The sequence below is a fragment of the Chenopodium album genome, chromosome 20, assembly GCF_948465745.1.
Source record: "Chenopodium album chromosome 20, dcCheAlbu1.1, whole genome shotgun sequence".
Classification (NCBI taxonomy): domain Eukaryota; kingdom Viridiplantae; phylum Streptophyta; class Magnoliopsida; order Caryophyllales; family Amaranthaceae; genus Chenopodium; species Chenopodium album.
In genome coordinates, this window is record NC_137853.1 from 7314391 (window position 1) to 7335004 (window position 20614).

Genomic DNA, 20614 nt, shown 5'->3' on the forward strand with positions numbered 1-20614 from the left:
TATTACTAATTCACAGGAAAGACGAAAGCAGCCAAGAAATACAAGAGAGTCAACAGCAAAAATAGCAAAAAGAAAACACAGATGCTGATGCTACACGACACAAAATGACATCTGATTCTCATCTATCCTATGTAACCATAGTCACTTCAGACATATATTAAATAATAATTTCATCTACAATTTGATGTAATACAAAGTGTCAATTTTCCCCCAATTTCAGTAAGATTAGCTTACACTAGAATTAATTTAAATATAATTAGATTACCTAATTAAATATAATTAGATTACCTAATTAAATTAGATTACCTAATTTAAATTCAACAACGTTTTATTGTTAAATAATAACATTGGGTGTACAACAAATTTGAAAAAATAATTGTTCTACAAATGTGTTCACATATGCAATCATGGACAAATATTGCCTAAATTAGATGATGCAATCATCTTTTCTCAGGGGGTTTGTCAAAAATTGTTTGTCAGGTTCATGCTCAAGAGTAAAATTAATTGCATAATAATTATAAAATCCATACCCCAAAAAAAATCAACTAAAAACAAGCCCGTACATTGTACGGGCCTAAAGACTAGTTATTATATATTAAAAAAGCGTTCCTAAAAACGTTTATGTGCCACGTGGCACCCTCGCCATATCATCTTTGAGTATATTATAATAAAAATGTCTATCATGAGATTCGAACTCACAACCACAAAATTATGCATTAGATGTCTTACCATCTCATCCATATATTAATCATGTTTTTAATACTCGACTCATAAATATATAAGTATATGGATTTGATGGAGATCTGAACATCTAATAATTGCAATTCTTAAAAAAAAAAACGATCCTAGTTTTTGCTAATTATGATCATCGAGATAATACATACAAGCAAGAAAAATTAACTATCATAAATTTTAGTTATTTAATTATTTTGATATTAATTATGTCTTTATTTTCATCATTTTATAAATTGTATACAAAGGACATGTCTACATAATTTTCTTACAAGAACATGTTTGTATAATTAATCAGTAGTTATTTCATAAATAATTTATTCAAAGGTTTAATGGGAAACTATTATAAATTATAAACAAATATTGAATAAATAAATAATAAGGAATGAACCTATCTATTCATTACAAGTGTTAAAAAAATAACCTGGAGCATCGTCCGGGCTACACACTAGTTAATCATATAATTTAGTAAACAATAAATGATATCATCATCAGGCTCAAAAAAATGTGCATTACACCAATGGTTGGATAAGACTTGTCTCAGATCACCTAATACTTTGTGTTGTTGCGTATGTCGCTTAAAACTTCATTGTAACTAAATTAAGAGGATTGAAAAACCTAATTATTGAAGAATTTTCGACATTAATTTATCAGCTTACATATATAAAAACATAAGTAAATTCATCACGACATAATCTAGTTCGCATTTAACAACCCCTTGATCAACCAATAGATGCTCATATGGACTAACGATACTCACAAAAGTCACAAACTACACAAGTACACACAACCTAAGACAATCACTACAGTGAATCTATTAATGTACTTGTATCATTGTGTACACATTCTAACCACAACACGAACCTAGTACTCCCACAAAATAAACCAACGGGCTCCTAAAAACAGTGGGCGGTTCAATTCACCGAGTCAACTCAACTAACCACCTCACACACTTCGAACCGCCTTTTTATAAGTAAAAGCTTCCTCCAAAATATCACGTGCTTTGCACGCAAAAATCTAACCCCTTAAATACTCAACCACTTAGCGCGTCAGATCCACGACATTGTAAATCGCGTCATTTTTTTGTCATCACGGAAAAAGGGGAAAAAAAATCAATTTGGGGGAAAATTAGAATATCAAAAACCCTAGTGTCAACTTTTCGTAATATTTTCCAATTTCAAGACCCTAAAATTTTTCACAAAACAAAAACCTCTCTTTTTTGGTTTTTCTCTCTCCTCTCTAACCAACTTAACCAAATCTCCCACGAAAAACACTCTCTCACTTTCAATATCTCAAAAGCTTCGGATCATATTTTAATTTTATATTTTTAAGAAAATTTTATTGAATTTATTTGTAATTTATTTGCAAGAAAAAAGAAGGTACGCTTCAAATTCTAGAAATTTAATTCAATTTATTTCATTGAATTTGGTTTTATTTGTTATTGTAAGATTGTAGGTTGGATTGGTGAATTTTTTTTATATTATTATGATGGAATGTGAATTAGGGTTTGATTTATATTGAATTGAATTGGGAAATTTATGATTTTGTGATATTGTATTGTTGATGCATTGGATGAAGAAATAATGGGGAAAGGTAGACCTAGGGCAGTTGAAAGAGGAGGAGGATTATTAGGGCAAATTTCTGCGGCAAATGGGTCAATGAATATAACCCCTGCACCTGTATATTACCCAACTGAGGAAGATTTTAGGGACCCTTTGGAATTTATATATAAGATTAGGCCTGAGGCTGAGCCTTATGGGATTTGTAAGATTGTTCCACCTGAGGGATGGAAACCCCCTTTTGCTTTAGATGTGGAATCGTTTTCGTTCCCGACCAAGACTCAGGCTATTCATCAATTGCAGGCGAGGCCTGCTTCGTGCGATTCCAAGACTTTTGAGTTGGAGTATAATAGGTTTCTTGAGACCCATTGTGGGGGTCGTAAGCCGAGGAGGAAGGTTGTTTTTGAAGGGGAGGAGTTAGATTTGTGTAAGGTGTTTAATGCTGTGAAGCGGTTTGGTGGGTATGATAAGGTTGCCAAGGAGAAGAAGTGGGGAGAGGTTTTTAGGTTTGTGAGGCCTAAGAGCAAGATCTCTGAGTGTGCCAAGCATGTTTTAGGTCAGTTGTACCTAGAACATTTGTATGATTACGAGGAGTATTACAGCGACCTGAATAAGGGGAAATTAAAAGGTTGTAAGCGAGGGATAGATAATAATGATAGGAAAAGGGATCAGAAGTCAGATCTGGATAGCCTAAAGAAGAAACAGAAAAATGATGCCGGAGATGCTGTTAAAGTCTCCAAACCACAGAAGGAAGAGGAGCGTGACCAGATATGTGAACAATGTAAAAGTGGGTTGCATGGAGAGGTTATGCTTCTATGTGATAGATGTAATAAGGGATGGCATATTTATTGCCTATCACCTCCTTTGGAAGCAATTCCACCAGGCAATTGGTATTGTCTCGAATGCCTGAATTCTGATGAAGATAGTTTTGGTTTCGTTCCTGGAAAATGCTTATCGTTGGAAGCTTTTAGAAAGGTAGCTGATCGTACCAAGAAAAAATGGTTTGGAACTGCATCATGTTCACGCATGCAATTAGAAAAAAAGTTTTGGGAAATTGTAGGGGGATCATTAGGCGAGGTTGAAGTCATGTACGGTAGCGATTTGGATACATCAATATACGGAAGTGGATTTCCTCGCTCAAATGACAATAAACCAGAATCAGTTGATGCTGAAGTGTGGAATAAATACTGTAATAGTCCTTGGAATCTGAACAACTTGCCAAAGTTGAAGGGTTCAATGCTTCGGGCAGTTCATCACAGTATTGCTGGTGTTATGGTACCCTGGCTGTATATTGGCATGCTCTTTTCTGCATTCTGCTGGCACTTTGAAGACCACTGTTTCTATTCAATGAATTATCATCACTGGTACGTGGCTTAATGCCATTTATTATTTATTTTTCTTGATGATTTCCCCCCTTAAATTTTGATTATAAGTGCTTGCCTTTTGTATTTGTTAAAGACATTAATACCTAAATGGCTAGCTAAACTTTTCTTGCTTGGAAGGTATGACCTTTCATTACGAGTGGCAAAAACTTTGAGCATTGATAAGGAGTTGCACTATGCTTTAAATGTAGGGAATGAACTGGCTCTGCTCTGTCTTGCAGCTTGATATCAGGGCATGTAATTTCATAGCATTTTTGTTATGATTATAGTCAAGATTACTTTTGGCCTTTATAACCGTGACTGAGATACACAGACTAGATTCTAGAATATGAAATATAGGAATATTTTTTTCCTTAGTGTTTGTGTGTGTATTTGTAAGAATGTTGTTTTCTTCTTATGATGCTCAGACATGCTAGTTTTTCATATTGCTTATGGAAAATTGTTGGGTTTGAACTTTAAACCGTGATAAGAAAGAGGACAGAGTTGTTTTCAGGAAACTAGAAATGTAGTTGAATTTAAATATTTACCTCCTAATATAATGTCCTTGAATGATTTGGAGAAGATTTTCCTGTTCTTTTGGAAATTTGGAGTTTTGAAAGATTGCATCATTTCATGTCAGATCTGGGGATCACATTTATGTGCATTGGTTTACGAGGAAAGAAAATAGAATGTTAGGGCCTTTGGTCCATGACTCCATGAGCGAGGCAATCTTGCTGTGGTGCTATTGTCGCTGACTGGGTGTGGAGGCAGGTCATCTACTTGCAGGGAGAAAATGGACACCTGTAATATACTTCCTTTATTTTTTTTATTTTTCGTTTCTGGAATGTATAATAATAAAGTGGAAGATCTACTAGCAAAATTTGATGGAGGGGGGAGACTTATCAAAGAGATGTGTTGCCAATGGGATCTTTTCCTTTAGCTTGTTTCGAATTGTTTGTCAGATGAAAGCTAAGTAGGTTGTATTTTTTAAAAGAAACTGAATAATGATCTAAAAACTGAAAAAAAGAATCTTACTGAGGAAGTTCCTTGTTCATATCCTAAATTGTGTCTAATTATAAACAGTACTCCATCATCATTATGAAGATTTCTCATGTCGGACACTCATGTATCAATACCCAGAACCCAACTCTCATATACGAGTCTGAGCATCACAATGTGGGAAGTGAGGTGGTTTGTCCATTGGGTCAATGAAGAAGCGCACACATTTATCTTCCACTGTTTTTTGGTTTATAAAGAGTTTTTTGATTGTTTTGGTTTGACTCCCTTACTATGAGGGTGCCATTTGCCAGTATTAACTAAGCGGTCAGTATTACCGAGATCCTTTCATTCCAAGTTGCCATCATCTTCTTGTTCTTTTTTGTGCTCTCTGGTACATTAGCCTCTAAGGCTGTTTTCAGCCTCTCTTTTTGCAATTTGGTAGAGTATAAGCGTGAATAATTTGGTATTGTTAATGGCTCATTGCCTTTTCTTTTAAAAATTATCATTTTGTCATAAATTGATATTGAGTTCGTTAAATCTGCATACTTGATATCAAAGCTCGCATGAAAATTGAGCACTTGTTTACCGTATGGCTATGATTGTAGAGTTTATGCTGAGTAGTTTCTTTCCTTTTTTTTTTTTTTTTTTTTTTTTTTTTTTTTTTTTTCTCTCTTTTTTCTCATAGAACTTGTTTGCACAGACTTTGTTAAATCATTTTATATTCCACCTGCTTTCAGGGGAGAGCCTAAATGCTGGTACAGTGTTCCTGGTAGTGAAGCCTCTGCATTTGAGAAGGTTTGTGAATGATCTTTATGTCAAATTGAATATCTTGCCCATCCTGTAATGATCACTGGAAGATATTAGTGATATACTATGTGGGGCATGACGAGCACGTGGTATTAAAATGAAATAGGTCTTGAAATTTACTGTTTAGGCTAGAATCTGCATAATATGTTCAATAGTTCATAACTATTGATAGATAGGCTTGTCCTCATTTTTACTGCTGTCTGATAGCCGGTTTGGTTTTGGTCGCCTACATTTCTGTGTCCTCAGTCATCATGACACAATTAAAAATTTATGTTGTTGGAGTAAAGGGCTCATTGATTTCCTTCAGAGTGTTTATTGACTATCAAAAACCTAAAACTATTGCAAAATTATTTGTATCATCAGTGCGTTTACTGTCTTCCTTGAGTTGTATATGCTGAGGCCTTCCGGTTAAATTATTTGTTTCCAATTAAAAAATATATGTATCATGTTGAAATAAGTCTAAACTAGCAATATTTACCACCTTCAGGTTATGCGCAGCTGCCTTCCCGATCTCTTTGATGCCCAACCAGATTTGCTATTCCAGCTTGTCACGATGTTGAACCCCTCCGTTTTAGAAGAAAATGGTGTTCCTGTTTATACTGTTCTGCAGGTACAATTTTATGAGAGATGAGCTGTCCTATTAGTTATCCATACTATTTACGTATACTGTTTGCTATGTGCTGATGAGATAAAGAACTACTGATAATTTCAAAGCTACTAAAAAATAATTATCAAGCTTTCCTATTGATGCATTCTTGTATTCTGTTGTATGCTGTTATTTCTGCTCTTAAATGTTGTATAATTTTGTTAGATATTTTAAATGTAGATATATTTTTAATTTTCTTTTTGTCTTTTATCCGTATTGTTCATGAGAATGATGGTAACACAATTATAATTTTCAGAATAGAATTATGGGTCTGAAGGACTTATGATAGTTAGGGGTTTAAATATTGGCTGGCACTCAATGTCTTGGCTATTATGTATAGTTTAGCTTGGTGGATCCATATTTACTCATTTGGAAAGAATGGTCATGTGCGAGTTGTCACCTATATGCACAATTGCACAATATACAATGACCTGGCTTATTTAAACTTATGTGATGATTATTGTAAACTTATCTAGTATCATATTGTTTGTGGTTCTGATTATATATTTTTTGAGCTTGATTTATCTTCATCACTTGAATAACTTTGATTATTTCTTGTATATTGTCTTTATTTCAATGGCTTGCTTATGCTGTAAACTGCCTTTTTCTTTTTCCTTGGGTGCTTCCTCTCTGCAAGGAGCCAGGCAACTTTGTGATTACATTTCCTAGATCTTATCATGGAGGTTTTAATCTTGGTAAGCAATTACTGTAGAAAATACATGATTAAACTGTAGTCTTTTTTCTTTTATATTGTGTTGGTGTAAGCTTCCAAAATGTTGAGTCATTTGATATTTCAGGCTTGAATTGTGCTGAGGCTGTTAATTTTGCTCCTGCTGATTGGTTACCTCATGGAGGGTTTGGATCAGAACTCTATCAACTGTATCATAAGCCTGCTGTACTTTCTCATGAGGAGCTGCTTTGCGTGGCTGTTAAGGTTGGCCGACTTAAATGAACTCTATAAATTATTTTGCCCAATTATATATATACACACACCACACACACACACACACACACACACTACATCAAGGCTAAGATTATAGTGTTGTATGGTCTGTGTGGTGGACCACTCACTAGGTTTATTTATTTATTTATTTTATTGTTTGGAACATCTTGTTACTTCATGAGGGTCCTTTTGTTGACAATTTTGTTTTCAACAATATAGGAGTATATGAAGGTTGAGTTTTGTGTAATTAAGTCACTCTTTGTCATTGTTTTTTTCTCTTGATAAGTTCTTTTTCTTGTCAAGAGCAGTATACCTTTGCCACCCGCAATCCATGTTTTGCTGTGTTTGTTTTTTGGTTAATATTTGGAATTTCTTTACAAACATATTTCTCATAGCTATATCGGGCCCGTCATTTCTGAGAACATGATTGCTAATGATTCTGTGTTTATACTATAGAAATGTGACTCTGGTGCTTGTGTTTGGCACAGAAGTGTTTAATTTTCTGACATGATGAATGAAAATATGTTCTTGGTATTAAATAATGTGTCAGATTGTTGAGGATCTGATACACATTTTTGAGGAAATGAAAAGTCAGAGGTGATCTTAAGACGTCTATTTTTTCTTTCCACTTATAATCTTATATTGACTTCTGCTTGTTAGCTCTGTTGTGTGTGTGGATGTGTTTCCTGGTTCTTTTAATTATTTTGGTGATCTGAACAGATTGGTTGTGATGCCAAAGTAGCACCTTACATGAATAAGGAGTTAGTGAGGGTCTTTACAAAAGAGAAGAATGGGAGGGAGCAGCTTTGGAAAAAGGGCCTTGTTAAAACATCTGTTATGTCACCCAGAAAACATCCTGAGTATGTTGGCACTGAGGAGGTATAGTTTCCTTAATTGGACACCATTTTTATTGTTCTCTTTATCTGATTTTATTATGAAAATCAATTATGGTAATTGATAATATGATCTATGTTGTTGCAGGATCCCACTTGCATAATCTGCCAGCAGTATTTGTATCTTTCAGCTGTTGTCTGTCGCTGTAGACCATCCACTTTTGTGTGTTTAGAGGTACTTTAAATCTTGATACTCTTGGGAGTACCTTTTATCTTGGCTGTTATACTTGTGAAAAATATACAGTACTACCTCTGTTGCTAAAGAGTATGGAAAGCTTAACTTTGCCTTCTCTTGCACATGTTCTTTGAACTTTCGTTGCTTATATATGACTCGGACTTTCTTGGTTTCTTTTTTATATTGATGACTGGTCGTTTACTGGTCTGATTACCTTATTATCACTAATGGCATATTCTTTTGGCTTTCTTTCTTTTTTCTTTGGTCCGGTTTAAGCATGGAATACATTAATATGGATTCATACATTTGGTTCTTGTATTAATGATGTGGTTTATAGTGACTGGAGACATGTTGTAAACTTATCTTGAATGTACAATTTGAAGAACCTGGATTGTTTGTTTGTCTTGCAGCACTGGGAACGCCTATGTGAATGTAATCCAAGGAGACGCCGCCTCCGATATCGCCACTCTCTTGCGGAATTAAACGAACTGTTAGTCATAACAAAGAATGTAATTTCTGGCTCAGATGACAATGGACAAGGAAATGATTTGGCAGAACTGAAAACATGCTCCACTGACTCTGGCACTTTGACGAAGAAGGTTATCATCTGCAAATTGCTTATTTATTTTTTTGAATTTGGTTGGTCCTTGGGAAACACAACTATACTGCTGTTTGGGGATGAAGGAAATCGAGTGAATACTATCCTTTTAGTTTTGGGATTGCATGAAATGCCTGATTGGAGTTGTATAATCCTAAAATCAGCCATTTATAAATAGTCATTTGTAAACTGAAAACAAAATGAGCTACTTTTTCTGTTTTCAATTATTTGTTCCTAATTTATATTATTATTATTATTATTATTATTATTATTAATTTAAGATTCACAGCAATTATAATTAACAAAAATTCATTTTAGTAGGATGCATTATTGTTGTGGTGTTGTGCAAATAGAAATGAGATCCACCAACAACTTTTTGTTTAATTTATTGGTGGATTTTAGGATCTTTTCTTAATAAAGTTGGGTGTTTGCTCAACTTATGTGAACGCGAAGTGTACAAGACCATAGGAAACCTTGTCCATCATGTTTTTACCTCCTATATCTGCCTATTTTCCCTGGTTTTGTCAAATATTGGTTTAAAATAAGAGAATATGTGATAGCTTATTTTTCCTATTTATATTTTGAGGTTCTTTGTTGTAAACTTAGTATGATTTACTAAGTTGATATTTTGTTGAAATCCCTTTCAATAATTTGGAGATTCTACTTTCCGTAGATACATTAAGCTAGCCTGAGATTGCTGGGATTTCATTTTTCACCTTCATAATCAACTCTATTCAAGTTCCTTTACGGCTATTAGTCAGTTTATTAATTTTTCAAGATGATGGGTTCTTACTTCTGAGTTTCTTTTTCTGATAGTATGATGACATCTTTGTACATCTGTAGCATGGACCATTGAATTTTACGTTCCATTTCAATTCAATTGTGTATCCCAATGAAGTTGGTTTCCCATATTGATCATTTTCTACTTCTATAGGTGAAGGGTAAACAAATATCACTTGCTCAACTTGCTGAAGATTGGTTGTTGAATTCTTGTAAGATATCTAAGCTCCCCTTCTCCTCAAGTGCTTATATGAGTGCATTGAAGGAAGCACAACAGTTTCTTTGGGCTGGTCCTGAAATGGATCCGGTAAGATTTTTTAATATATTTGGTTTACCTTATACAAAATTGAGACACATTATATTGGTGAAATCTTGCACATGAAAAGACAATTTGGTAACAACAATTAGATAAATTGATAGATGACAAGTCAAATTTTGTGTGTTTTTTCCCCCTGCTATTACTCTGTTACCAGAAGGTTCTTACTGAATTATATGAGCGATTTTATAGTGTGAGCCTGTGAGTCTTTTTGAAGGTTGATGTGCTTAGTTGAGTATGTGTCAAAAGGCATGTTAATATTGAGTTTCTGTTTTGTGTATTGTCTTACACTCTTACTTACATGTGTGCTTTTACTAGATTAAGCAATGGTGTGTCTTTTGTCTCCAATCATCGTAAAGTTGGAATGTGGAATTTTATTTTCATTTTCACAACGTTGTGTTGTGTTTTCTTGTAGGGGACTTTTCTTTTATTAGCTACAGAATATTAGTATTTGATGTACAATTTAATTATTAGGTACGAGATGTGGTGAAGAATTTGGTTCAAGCCAAGGACTGGGCAGAGGGCATAAGAAAGTCTCTTTCTGCTGTTGAGAGCTGGTCTAAAAATGGTGATAGTGATATGGATAAAGTGCATCTTGAGTATGTCAACAACTTGTTGGGACATGATCCTGTGCCTTGTAATGAGCCTGGGCTTTTCAAACTGAAGGTTGACATAATGTTGCTGCTTATATTTGATTCTAGCCCTTACGGTACCTATATGGAATTTTTAAATGTTGAGATCCTTTATTTCAGGAGTATGCTGATGCAGCTAGGCTGTTGGTTCAAGATATTAACAATGCTCTTTCAGAGCTAACATTCTCTGTATGATCTAGTGTCTTATTTATTTTTGTGCACGATATAAAACAACTTCTGTCCTTTTTTTTTCCCTCTTAAGGATTGGTTTTTTTCATCTTGTTTACTAGATGGATGATCTGGAGAACCTGCTGAATCAAACTTCAAGCTTCCCAATCTACATCGAAGAAAGTGAAAAGTTGGCAAAGAAGATTTCATCTCTGAAGGTGTGTGCATTTTGCATATTGGTTTGTCTTTTGCTTCAGGTGTTGTCTGACCTTATGTAGTTTTGGCATTTGTTTTTTTTGGTATACAAGTAATTTTTCCCTGTTAAAGAAAGTTGTCTTTTCACCCTTTTCCCGATAACTTGTTAAAATGTGTACAAATGCTCTAGTGTCTTTTTGTGTATTTTGATTTGGCTTTTGTTCTGTATACACACTATGATTTTTTAGTTTTCAAAAAGATTAATCAAAGAGAATTTGAAGCATGTAAAATGGATTTTTTTTTTTTTTTTTTTTCTACGCAGGAGTCACAGCTCCTTTGGACTCAATTGTTTCTTTTAATAACTGCTCTGAAATTTCTATCAAAAATTTTATATTTGTCTTTGTTATCTAGGGTATCAGATGCGTTGGGGTTTTTAAGCAGATGTAAATAAAACAAAAGCACTTCTCTTTTCTATGTGTTGGTTTTTGTTGGGAGTGTATATTGCAGAAGATATGCGACTTGCAAATTATTTGTTTTAGCTTGTTGTTTATTGTACTGGAGTCTGATCTTTTGCTTCACATAATTGAAGTCTTCTAACTGTTATTTGTGAAGTTGTATTGACTTTTTTTCCTGTGTAAATGTTTAGGTGTGGCTTGATAATGTAAAAAAATGTGTTTTTGAGACCAGTCCTGCTGCAATTGATTTTGATTTCCTTCGACATTTGAAAGCGGAGGTATAACAGACTTTCTATGTTAATGTAATGCTTCATATTAGAATTTTGTTTGATTGCTTCTCATGTTTGTTAGCTTTTTATGAAATAGATGTCAGAGCTACGATTAAATGTACCAGAAAATGAAAAGCTTTTGAAGTTAATTGGGCAAGCTGAACTTTGCCAGGATCACTGCAATGAATTGCTGAAAGGTTCCATAACTTTGGAGGTCTGTATTGAAACTTTCATTAGGGAGAGCAATATTTGAGAAGTGTTGACATTTTTTTGCAAAATTTCAAGGCTGTTGCCTAGACACCCACATCACTGAGCTGAATTCAATTCTTATTGCTTGGCCATTCTCTATCAATAATTTCTTCCTCTGAAATGGTTGCTGTGTTTTCTTTGCAGAAACTTGAGATTCTTGTTCATGAGTTTGGGGATTTTGTAGTCAACATTCCAGAGTTAAAGTTACTACAACAATATCACAGTGATACTGTTTCTTGGATTTCTCGTTTCAATAATATACTACTAAACATTGATAAACGGGAAGATCAAGAAAATGTCGTGGAAGAATTAAGATGCATTCAGAAAGATGGATCAGAATTGAGAGTTCAAGGTTGGCTTTCTGACCTTGAACTTTGAGCTCCTATTGCCTTTTTTTCCCTGTCTACTGCTATATTGAATTTCAGATTACAGTTGGTAAATATCCCAATATGCTACTTGCCCCCTGACATTTGTTTGTTTGTTTGGTTTTTGTTTTTTTAAGTTGATGAATTGGCTCTTGTTGATGCTGAGCTAAGTAAGGCATGTTGCCGAGAAAAAGCACTAAAGGTATTGGAGAGGGGACGTTTATATTTCAAGCTTGCTGTTAAACTTACTACCTTTGTTTTCATTGAATGTCAGCTTGGGTGAAAGTGAACCTTTTGTTACATGATGTTAACCAAAGTTCAACCTTGTGCCTTTCCCTCAAGTTGTTGCATTCTAGATAATTCTTGTTGCTGATCATGTGAATTGATATTGATGTAATGTAATTATATTATTACAGGTCCTTAAATCTAAAATGAGGATAGATTTTGTTCAACAAGTGCTATCTGAGGCTGCAGTGTATGATTTCCTGGCCCTTATGCTTCTTTATATAGGGCCGCTTTCCTGTTATCTCTTTTCTTTTTGTATGTTTCAACTTATGAGCTTTGTTTTTCTTCTGCCAGATTACAGATTGACAGGGAAGAACTGTTTGTTTCTCTTTATAATATGCGGTCAGCTGCTATTTCCTGGGAAGAAAGAGCAACTGAGATCCTAGCAGATGAGTCAACGTTGGAGGACTTTGAGGATGCTATAAGGTTCCTATTATCCCATTTTCTGTCTAATTGTGGAGGTAGTAGTATGCATTGATTAAATTTTTTTTTTTTGGATATTTCAGGACCTCTGAGGATATATATGTAATCCTACCTTCCCTTCCTGCTATCAAGGAAGCTGTATCTGCTGCTAATTCCTGGTTAAATAGTTCGAGGCCTTTTTTGCAGTCTGCTACTCTAATGACATCTCCTTCAACTGCCTTGCTAGCGTTTGAAAACCTTAAGGTTAGTTTTATGTCTTCCTTGCTTTTGTTATTTCATGACCTCTTATGTAACGTAATTTTATTCTTGGTCACCATTGCAGGAGCTAGTTTGTCAGTCAAAGTGTCTGAATGTAAAATTAGAAGAAAAAATGTTGATTGAAACTGTTTTGAAGAAGTGTGAGGAATGGAGATGCTGTGCTTGCTCTTCTTTAAAGGACGTAGAGGAAATGTTTGATAGGAAGGATATTTTTAACAGACTCCATAGTGATGTTATTGTGGACATTGAGCAACTAAGATCAAAGGTTGAAAATGTTGCAGACGCTGGTCAGTCTCTGGGGTTTGACTTTCCTGAAATTTCTATATTGTGGAGTGCTGCTATAACCTTGAAATGGTGCTCTAAGGTCCTAATGTTTCGCTTTGAACTTCCTTCATTTGAGGTAACCTTGTAGGGCTTGCATTTTTTTTATAAGAACAATGAAATAGGCTTTAGCTGGCTTGAACTCTGTGTTCTTTTTTTTTTTTTTTTTTGATGGGTTGAACTCTGTGTTCTTATTTGTATGGTATTCTTTTACAATGTCTTGCTGTATTGGTTATTCATATAAAACTTATCCTTCAACATATCATGCAGGATGTTGACAACTTGATTAAAGAGATGAAAGACCTTCCAACTGGATATGCTGGTGCTTTTGCTTTAACCTCATTGGTTGATGCAGCTTCTTGGCTCAGTAGAGCCTCTGATGTTTTATCAGCGTCGAGCAGTGGAAGTATAAGAAGATTTCACTTGACTGATGCTGATGATATCCTAATGAAATCTCAGGTGTTTTATAATTGCTATGTTGATAAAAGTTGAAACCATTTAGTTGTTGACTTGTTGGTTATATTGTACAAGGATTTTTGTGAATTGAGCTTCCTCTGTTTCAAATCCACAGGATATGCTAGTCTCTTTTCCGACAATGATTGTTCAACTTGAGCAGGCAATTGAAAAGCACAAGTGAGTTTCAAAATTATAACTTTAATTAGTCCACTATCTGCATCCCCCCCCTTTTTTTTTAATTTTTTTTTTATTCACTGTATCTTCGTCTCTTACTTCCATTAATCTGTATTTGATACTTCGTTTCACGTTGAATTTGCTTCCTTGCAGAATGCCTTATTGTATTTTTCAGTTGCCATATGCTTGCTTTCTTATTTACCTTTACACCTGCATAGCACATACTATTGTCCTTATGCTTCTTATTCCGTTTCTCATTCAATAAGAATTTTTCTTTCCTTTATGGTTCCTTTTTAAAGTTATTTAAGGGTTGGTCTATTGCAAATATGTATTTACAAAATACTAAGAATTTGGGGTACACGAGAGGCTGAAGTTGTTGTCTTTTTTGTTGGTGGTTGCCTATAACCTGTAAGTGAGATTAACAAGCACTTACATGGCTTATTATAGGAGTGAAGTTATATAACTAGGTCGACTATATCTCTTTAACAAGGTCAACTGCTCCTGGGAAGATAATCGATCAGTTTTTCTTCTTCATGGCTTTCCTATTTTTTTATTTATCATCTTATGATTTTTTTTAATGGGATTTCTATTGTATAAGAAATGTACCTTCTATCAGCACTATGTCCTTTGATCAGTGTTAATTTGCAATGACTTCATAGATTTAGATTGTCACTTTTTCTTAGGGCTTGCTGCTCCAGTGCTCCACAGTCCTAGTATTTGATTAACTAATGAAACATTTCCAAGTGCTTAGAGTGGCCTATAGAAATTGGTACTTATTATACGATTAATAATTGTTGATACTTTCTCACCAGTATATGGGCTTCTGTATTTTAATAGAACATTGAAGACTCGGATATATCATTGTCAAGCTCAAATTGATCTTTTAGTTTTCAACTTGCTGTAAGATACAGATATGGCTTTTGATCACAGTTTTGAAAATTTTTGTAGTAGCCTGATTTTGGGTAATAAATGTTTGTGACTAATGTGCTTTCTTAGTTTCCTTCCATTTAATTTTCTTTCCTCTTTTACTTGACTGGCTCGTGTTATGACATTCTTGATTTCCACTTATCTTCATCCATCTGATAAATGTTATGCTGGTACCTTTTGAGTGTAGGTCATGGCAAGAAGAAGTTCGAACGTTCTTCAGTGATGATTCTAGTGAGCGGTGTTGGTCCTCACTGCTAGAATTAAAGGTGAACACTTGATGCATCTCCGTAAAGCTGCATCTTTGTGTGGACGGAGAGAGTATATCCTGGAATATTTTATATGAATTCCTAAATATAATTTATCTATATATTTTAAATAGATGGACAATGTTAATATTGAAAATAAAGTTGACCACTAATATCTGCTGCAAATTTCTCTTCTGTGTTTGGAATTGGAAGCACAGCTTCTTGGTGGATTAATTATCTGGATAGTTTTAGCTTTACCGTAGTCAACTTAAATCTCTCATATGAAAGTTTCCTCTTGTCAAAGAGAAATCATACTGATTTATACATGTCCCATATTAATTTTTTTTTTTAAATATTTTTTTTTATACATAATTTTTTGTTTCTTTGCTGCTGGTTTCTTATTTCAATTTGGTCAATTCCAATTAAGAGGAAAAAGAGAGAAACAACTACCTCCTATTATAGAAGTCTGTTTATAGATCTTAGTTTTTAAGTAAGGTTGAGATTGATTTTTTGTCTTTTGTTTTTACTCCAAGCTATATCTTCTATTACTATGAAAATGGATAAAGAAAAGTCAATTGTGTATTTTTCTACATGGTATATCTTAGGGTTGCTTATTCATCTATATGGAAGATTGTTTATCTAATTCAACACGTGATATTTAAGAATGTGTTTCTGTTTTATTTACTTGCATGAATTAGTAAACTATCATTTTTTACGCCTTTTGCTTTTTTTTTTTTATTTTTTTTTATTTGATTAAAAAAATTTCCTGTTGTCTCAGGAACTAGGAAAGGATGCTTTTAACTGTCCAGAGCTAGATATGGTCATGTCTGAGTTTGACAGTATAGAAAATTGGAAGCAACAAGGAGGGGAGGTGGTTGGGTGTTCAGCTGGAGATGTGACAACATTATTAAGTTCCCTTTTGAAGGTTATCACAATATTTCAGAATCTCACCTTTTTCGTTTGGTTGAGAGAGAACTTTAGTCTTGGTGAATATGGCTGGTTATTGTAAATTCTAAGTTTAGTTTATTATATGTTCAGATCAAACAGTCATTACATAGATCTCTGTATATCTATGAGAAGTCAACTTGCTGGAAAGTGAGATACTTTTGCATTGGATGCTCCAGTAACTCTGATGATGAAGAGTTTATCACTTGTTCAACATGTAAGGATTGGTAAGATACTACTTTTGGTGTGTGTATATGCTAGAACCTAATTCAAGTTTGGCAAGGAGAGTGTTTGACCAGTTTATGTCTAGATACACAGAATTTATATTTCCTTTGATATTTTGTAGTTTCCCTGTTTCTTTTATGGGTGTTCTGGGAAATAGGGTGAAGATATGCTTTTGTTTATCTCTATGATGGACTAACTAATTAAAGGTCTTAAAGTACATTCGGTTGCCTGCTTGCATTTGCTATGACTAATGTGTAAATTCTAAAAGAGCAATGGTGGTCATGTATGGGAATGAAGTTTCAAGTGTATTTATCTATGTGTTTCTGAGAAAGAATTGTTCTTTTGATGAGCAGCTATCATCTTAGATGCTTGATTCCAGAGTCAGTGGCTTGTGACAATTCAAAAGAATATACCTGCCCTTATTGTGTATTGGTTGATAGTGGTTCAATATGCCGGAGTAAAGATAGTCCTTTGGTAAGCACTTGCTTTAAAACATTCCATGGAATTATTTTTTTACATTTGTGAATATATTTGTTATATATTGATAATTGTGCAGAGATATAAAGGGAAGCGTCCAGAATTGGAGAAGCTTGTTGAGCTGTCTTCTGATGCCAAGAAGTTCACTACGAGGTAATAAGTCGGCAGCATCATACAGCTGTGTCAGATTATTTAGTTTATGTTTTTTGGAAGTTTGCATGCAAGAAATCTCTTGTTACAAGCCTGGCTATTGTCAAGACCTGGATTGGTGCTTGCTTTGTTAGTATAAATTTTGTCCAGTTTGAGGGAAAGCAATAGGAGTTGGAAAAATACATGTGAATGGTTCAGTTTATGGCTGGTCTTCTCATAGTAATCCCAACTATTGGTGATTCCATACTAATGTTTCAACTATGGGGGGTGTATTTTCAATATGACCTTAGAATTTTTTTTTATGCCAAATGATGTGTCAAGCATTAGTTGATGACAAGATGGGGGAGGGAGGAAGTCAGTAAAGAGAAGTAATTGAATAGTTGGATGCCTAAACATATGTGCTGATACCTGTAGATGATGTTGAGGCAAATGGAAGTTTTCATTGGTTGTTGCTGTCCCTCTCGTCTCCTGACTACATACAAACATAATTTGCTCATTTGTCGATGTTGATTGACTAAATATTTTTGCTCCATTACTGTTTGTGATTTGTCTGATCTCTTTTGAATTTATTGGACCCTTGCATCTGTAATTGCACAGGCTTGAAGAATATGATGTATTGCAAGAGATTCTCGATCAAGCTCTTGCATGCAGAGGCTGCTTGTCAGATATAGTGGATTATTCATTATCTTTCTTCGACAAAGATGTATCATCCATCTCTGGGAAATTGACAATTGCTTTGAAGGTTAACTCCGTTTAACTGGTCTTTAATTATCTTGTGGCTGTTGGTTCTCACTCTACTTGCTGGTTGTTTGCAGGCTCTAGATGTGGCTGGGGTATGTGATTCGCTTGCTATCCAGAAGTTTGATCAGGCACTTGCACGAAATTCATGGAGAATCAGAGCTTCTAGGTTGATCGAGGGTTCACCGAAACCTGTTATGCAGCAGCTGCAGCGCCATTTGAAAGAGGTGTGTTCAAGTTATCTGTTGCTTGCTTTTTCCCTTAATTGTTCCCTTTCATTGAATTATAATAGATGACATTCATTTTGTTGTCTAGTGGTACCTTTATAATTTTATATAGATGTTACGAAGTACAATTTTACTTTATTCGTGTTTCCATTTTCCTGATTAAGTTTTTGATTTTAACGAATATTAATTATCTCAGGGCTCTGCTATAAAAGTACCTTTAGAAGATTACTTCAAGCAGAAACTTGTAGAGGTGAAGCAAATTGGATTGCAGTGGGCAGAAATGGCAAAGAAGGTCTGCCTTAGACATTATTGTATTCATTCTTTCGTGAACTACAGCTTCTTTGTTGACACTTTGATATTATGCAGGTTGCCAGTGATAATGGGGACTTAGAGCTAGATAAAGTGTTTGAGCTCATTGCCGAAGGAGAGAGTTTGCCCATCCACTTTGAGAAGGAGCTTAAGGTACCTTTTAGGTCAATGTGGACTTTAATTAGCTGGATTCTCCAAAATGAAAACCCTACTGTTTATTTGTTTCCAGCTGTTGCGAGGGAGAAGTGTGCTGTACTGCATTTGTCGGAAACCTTATGATATGAGGCCAATGATCGCGTGTGATGAATGTGACGAGTGGTATCATTTTGATTGTGTCAGTTTGGTGTCTCCTCCTGATATCTACATTTGTCCAGCTTGTGAACCTCAGATGGAAGGGAAAGTACCTGTTTCTCCATCTGTCAAACGAGAGAGGTAAATCCTTCTTAATGTTCTTATCAATTGACCTTAAGTCCTTAAGCTCTAACCCCATAGTAGCCTTGAATGCAAGCTCTTTTTATTCATCTCTTACAGCATTTGCATTATACTACATAGCCATTAACTTTTATTTCACCGTCTTCTGTGTTGGCCATTTGTTTGTTTAGTATTACCTTGTTTGTGAACTACCAGTTTTCTAGTATATTACCTTTTCTTTTTTTCTAAAAAAAGGGACCTGCATTTTCTTTGTTACAATTGGTTAGATCTTCAATAATCTTGTTAACGTAAATATTCCAAAATATTTTATAATTGTTGAAAATTGCTAGTAAAGCGTGTTGGGCTGTTTGCCATCTCAACAGATCTCAGAGCGCCAAAGACAGTGAGCCACAGACACCTTCTCCTCGGCATGTAGAGTCAAGATGGAGGCTTAAGAAGGGGAAATCTTCGAAGAAGCGGAAGGCATGTTTAGGTGATGCCATTAATAGTAGTAGTTTAGTGTTGTCTAATGGATTTGACGAGTTATTGTGGAGAAATAAGAAACCATATAGAAGAACGGTCAAGAGAAGGACCGATTTAGGAAGCCTATCTCCATTCTTTCTTTTAGAGCAATAGTAGTTTTAGATCATCCAAATGTATTCAATTTATTCATTTTTTTCTTTCCACCAGTGCAGTAATGCTTGGTGGTCTAGTAAGGTAATAATAGTGGGAGAAAAAAAATATATGGTCTCCCTTTTCATGCTCTGTTTTGCTCGCGCCTTTATAACCTGATTGATGATCGTTGTGGTTCGTTGTGACGGTAATGTTAGGAATAAACTTGGGTGGAATGGTTACCATCAACGTTATAACCTACACGCCTACCGCCTGCCTTAATAGTAATCTATTCTCCAGTTGCAACAATAAGGTATTTTGGAATAGTGTTTTGTGGACATACGATTGTTGTAAACTCTTTTTCTTTATCACCCTTTTTTTTTTTTATTTAATAACAAAATTAATTCATACATGAAAAGTAGTACGACATCTACAATAAGGGTACTTACTAGACAACTAAACTTGAACTAAAGCTACAATAAGGGGCATTTACAAAACAACTGAACTTAAATCAAACCCACCATTTGGCACTTACTAGACAACTAAACTTGAACTAAAGCTACATGCAAAAAAAAAAAAAAAACTTGAACTAAAGCTACAATAAGGGTACTTACTATACTCAAAGAACATAGATTGATTGAAGATGATAACAAGAACTGAATAACATGTAGAAGGTATAGGAAAGCCTAGGAAACATTAATATTTAAAGAACTGTAGAAAATGAAAATGGAGGCAAGAAAAAGGTAAAATCATAATGAAATAACATGAAAAATGTACTATATGCAACAACGATTGTAACTTTGCTAAAAGAATATCTTGCAATCACCACTTGCCTTTATTTGCAAAACCTTAGTTCATCAACTAAGTCTGCAGAACTTAATGACAATAAATTCCTCTATTTAACCATGCAAATTACATAGAGTAGTAAATAAACTTTGATTCATTTACGCTTTGTTTGGATAGCAAAGAAGTAAGGAAAAGAAGGGAAGGGAAAATGGAGGAAGGGAAGGGAAAAGAAAGGGAGGGGAAGGTGAGCTCCATTTTTCCCTCCAAATCTCTCCAGTTTTGGAGAGATTATGGTTGTTATAGAGAGAGGGAAAATGGATCCCTCCCTCTCCTTCCCCTTCCTTCCTCAATCTTTTACCCAAACAAGAGATTTTGTCCCCCTCCATTTCTCTTCTCTTCTTTTCCTTTTATTTCTTCCTATTCAAACAAAGTGTTAGTGATCAACTGCTACATTTTACAATATCTTCAATCTCACTAAAGTTATGCGGTAAAACAAGAAGATG

General features: G+C 34.6%; 1 protein-coding gene across 2 annotated transcripts; it reads left to right on the forward strand.

The window, feature by feature from the left end:
* Nucleotides 1-1913: 1913 nt before the first annotated feature.
* LOC145597402 (lysine-specific demethylase JMJ17-like) lies at nt 1914-19473 on the forward strand. 2 transcript variants are annotated; one of them, XM_081653560.1, is made up of 34 exons: nt 1914-2111; nt 2311-3655; nt 5389-5446; nt 5946-6068; nt 6742-6799; nt 6902-7038; nt 7768-7926; nt 8029-8115; nt 8526-8714; nt 9648-9800; nt 10284-10475; nt 10562-10630; nt 10732-10827; nt 11451-11537; nt 11626-11742; nt 11922-12129; nt 12280-12344; nt 12559-12617; nt 12722-12853; nt 12934-13093; nt 13173-13508; nt 13700-13888; nt 14001-14062; nt 15174-15252; nt 16010-16156; nt 16270-16403; nt 16755-16875; nt 16958-17031; nt 17626-17770; nt 17844-17993; nt 18190-18285; nt 18360-18455; nt 18532-18734; nt 19097-19473. In XM_081653560.1, the coding sequence occupies exons 2-34, from the start codon at nt 2316-2318 to the stop codon at nt 19347-19349; spliced, it is 5574 nt and encodes a 1857-aa protein (XP_081509686.1). In that variant the 5' UTR covers nt 1914-2111; nt 2311-2315; the 3' UTR covers nt 19350-19473. The 2 variants fall into 2 exon arrangements, with proteins under 2 accessions (XP_081509686.1, XP_081509685.1); XM_081653559.1 differs by having other exon boundaries at nt 1914-3655.
* The last annotated feature ends 1141 nt before the right edge of the window (nt 19474-20614 follow it).

What these genes read in the sequence shown, in the direction of transcription:
- LOC145597402 (XM_081653559.1), top strand. Translation starts at nt 2,316, where the DNA reads ATGGGGAAAGGTAGACCTAGGGCAGTTGAAAGAGGAGGAGGATTATTA. An exon ending in CTGTTTATACTGTTCTGCAG is followed by an intron (nt 6,069 to 6,741) that starts GTACAATTTTAT and finishes CCTCTCTGCAAG; the next exon opens with GAGCCAGGCAACTTTGTGAT. An exon ending in TGCTTTGCGTGGCTGTTAAG is followed by an intron (nt 7,039 to 7,767) that starts GTTGGCCGACTT and finishes TGATCTGAACAG; the next exon opens with ATTGGTTGTGATGCCAAAGT.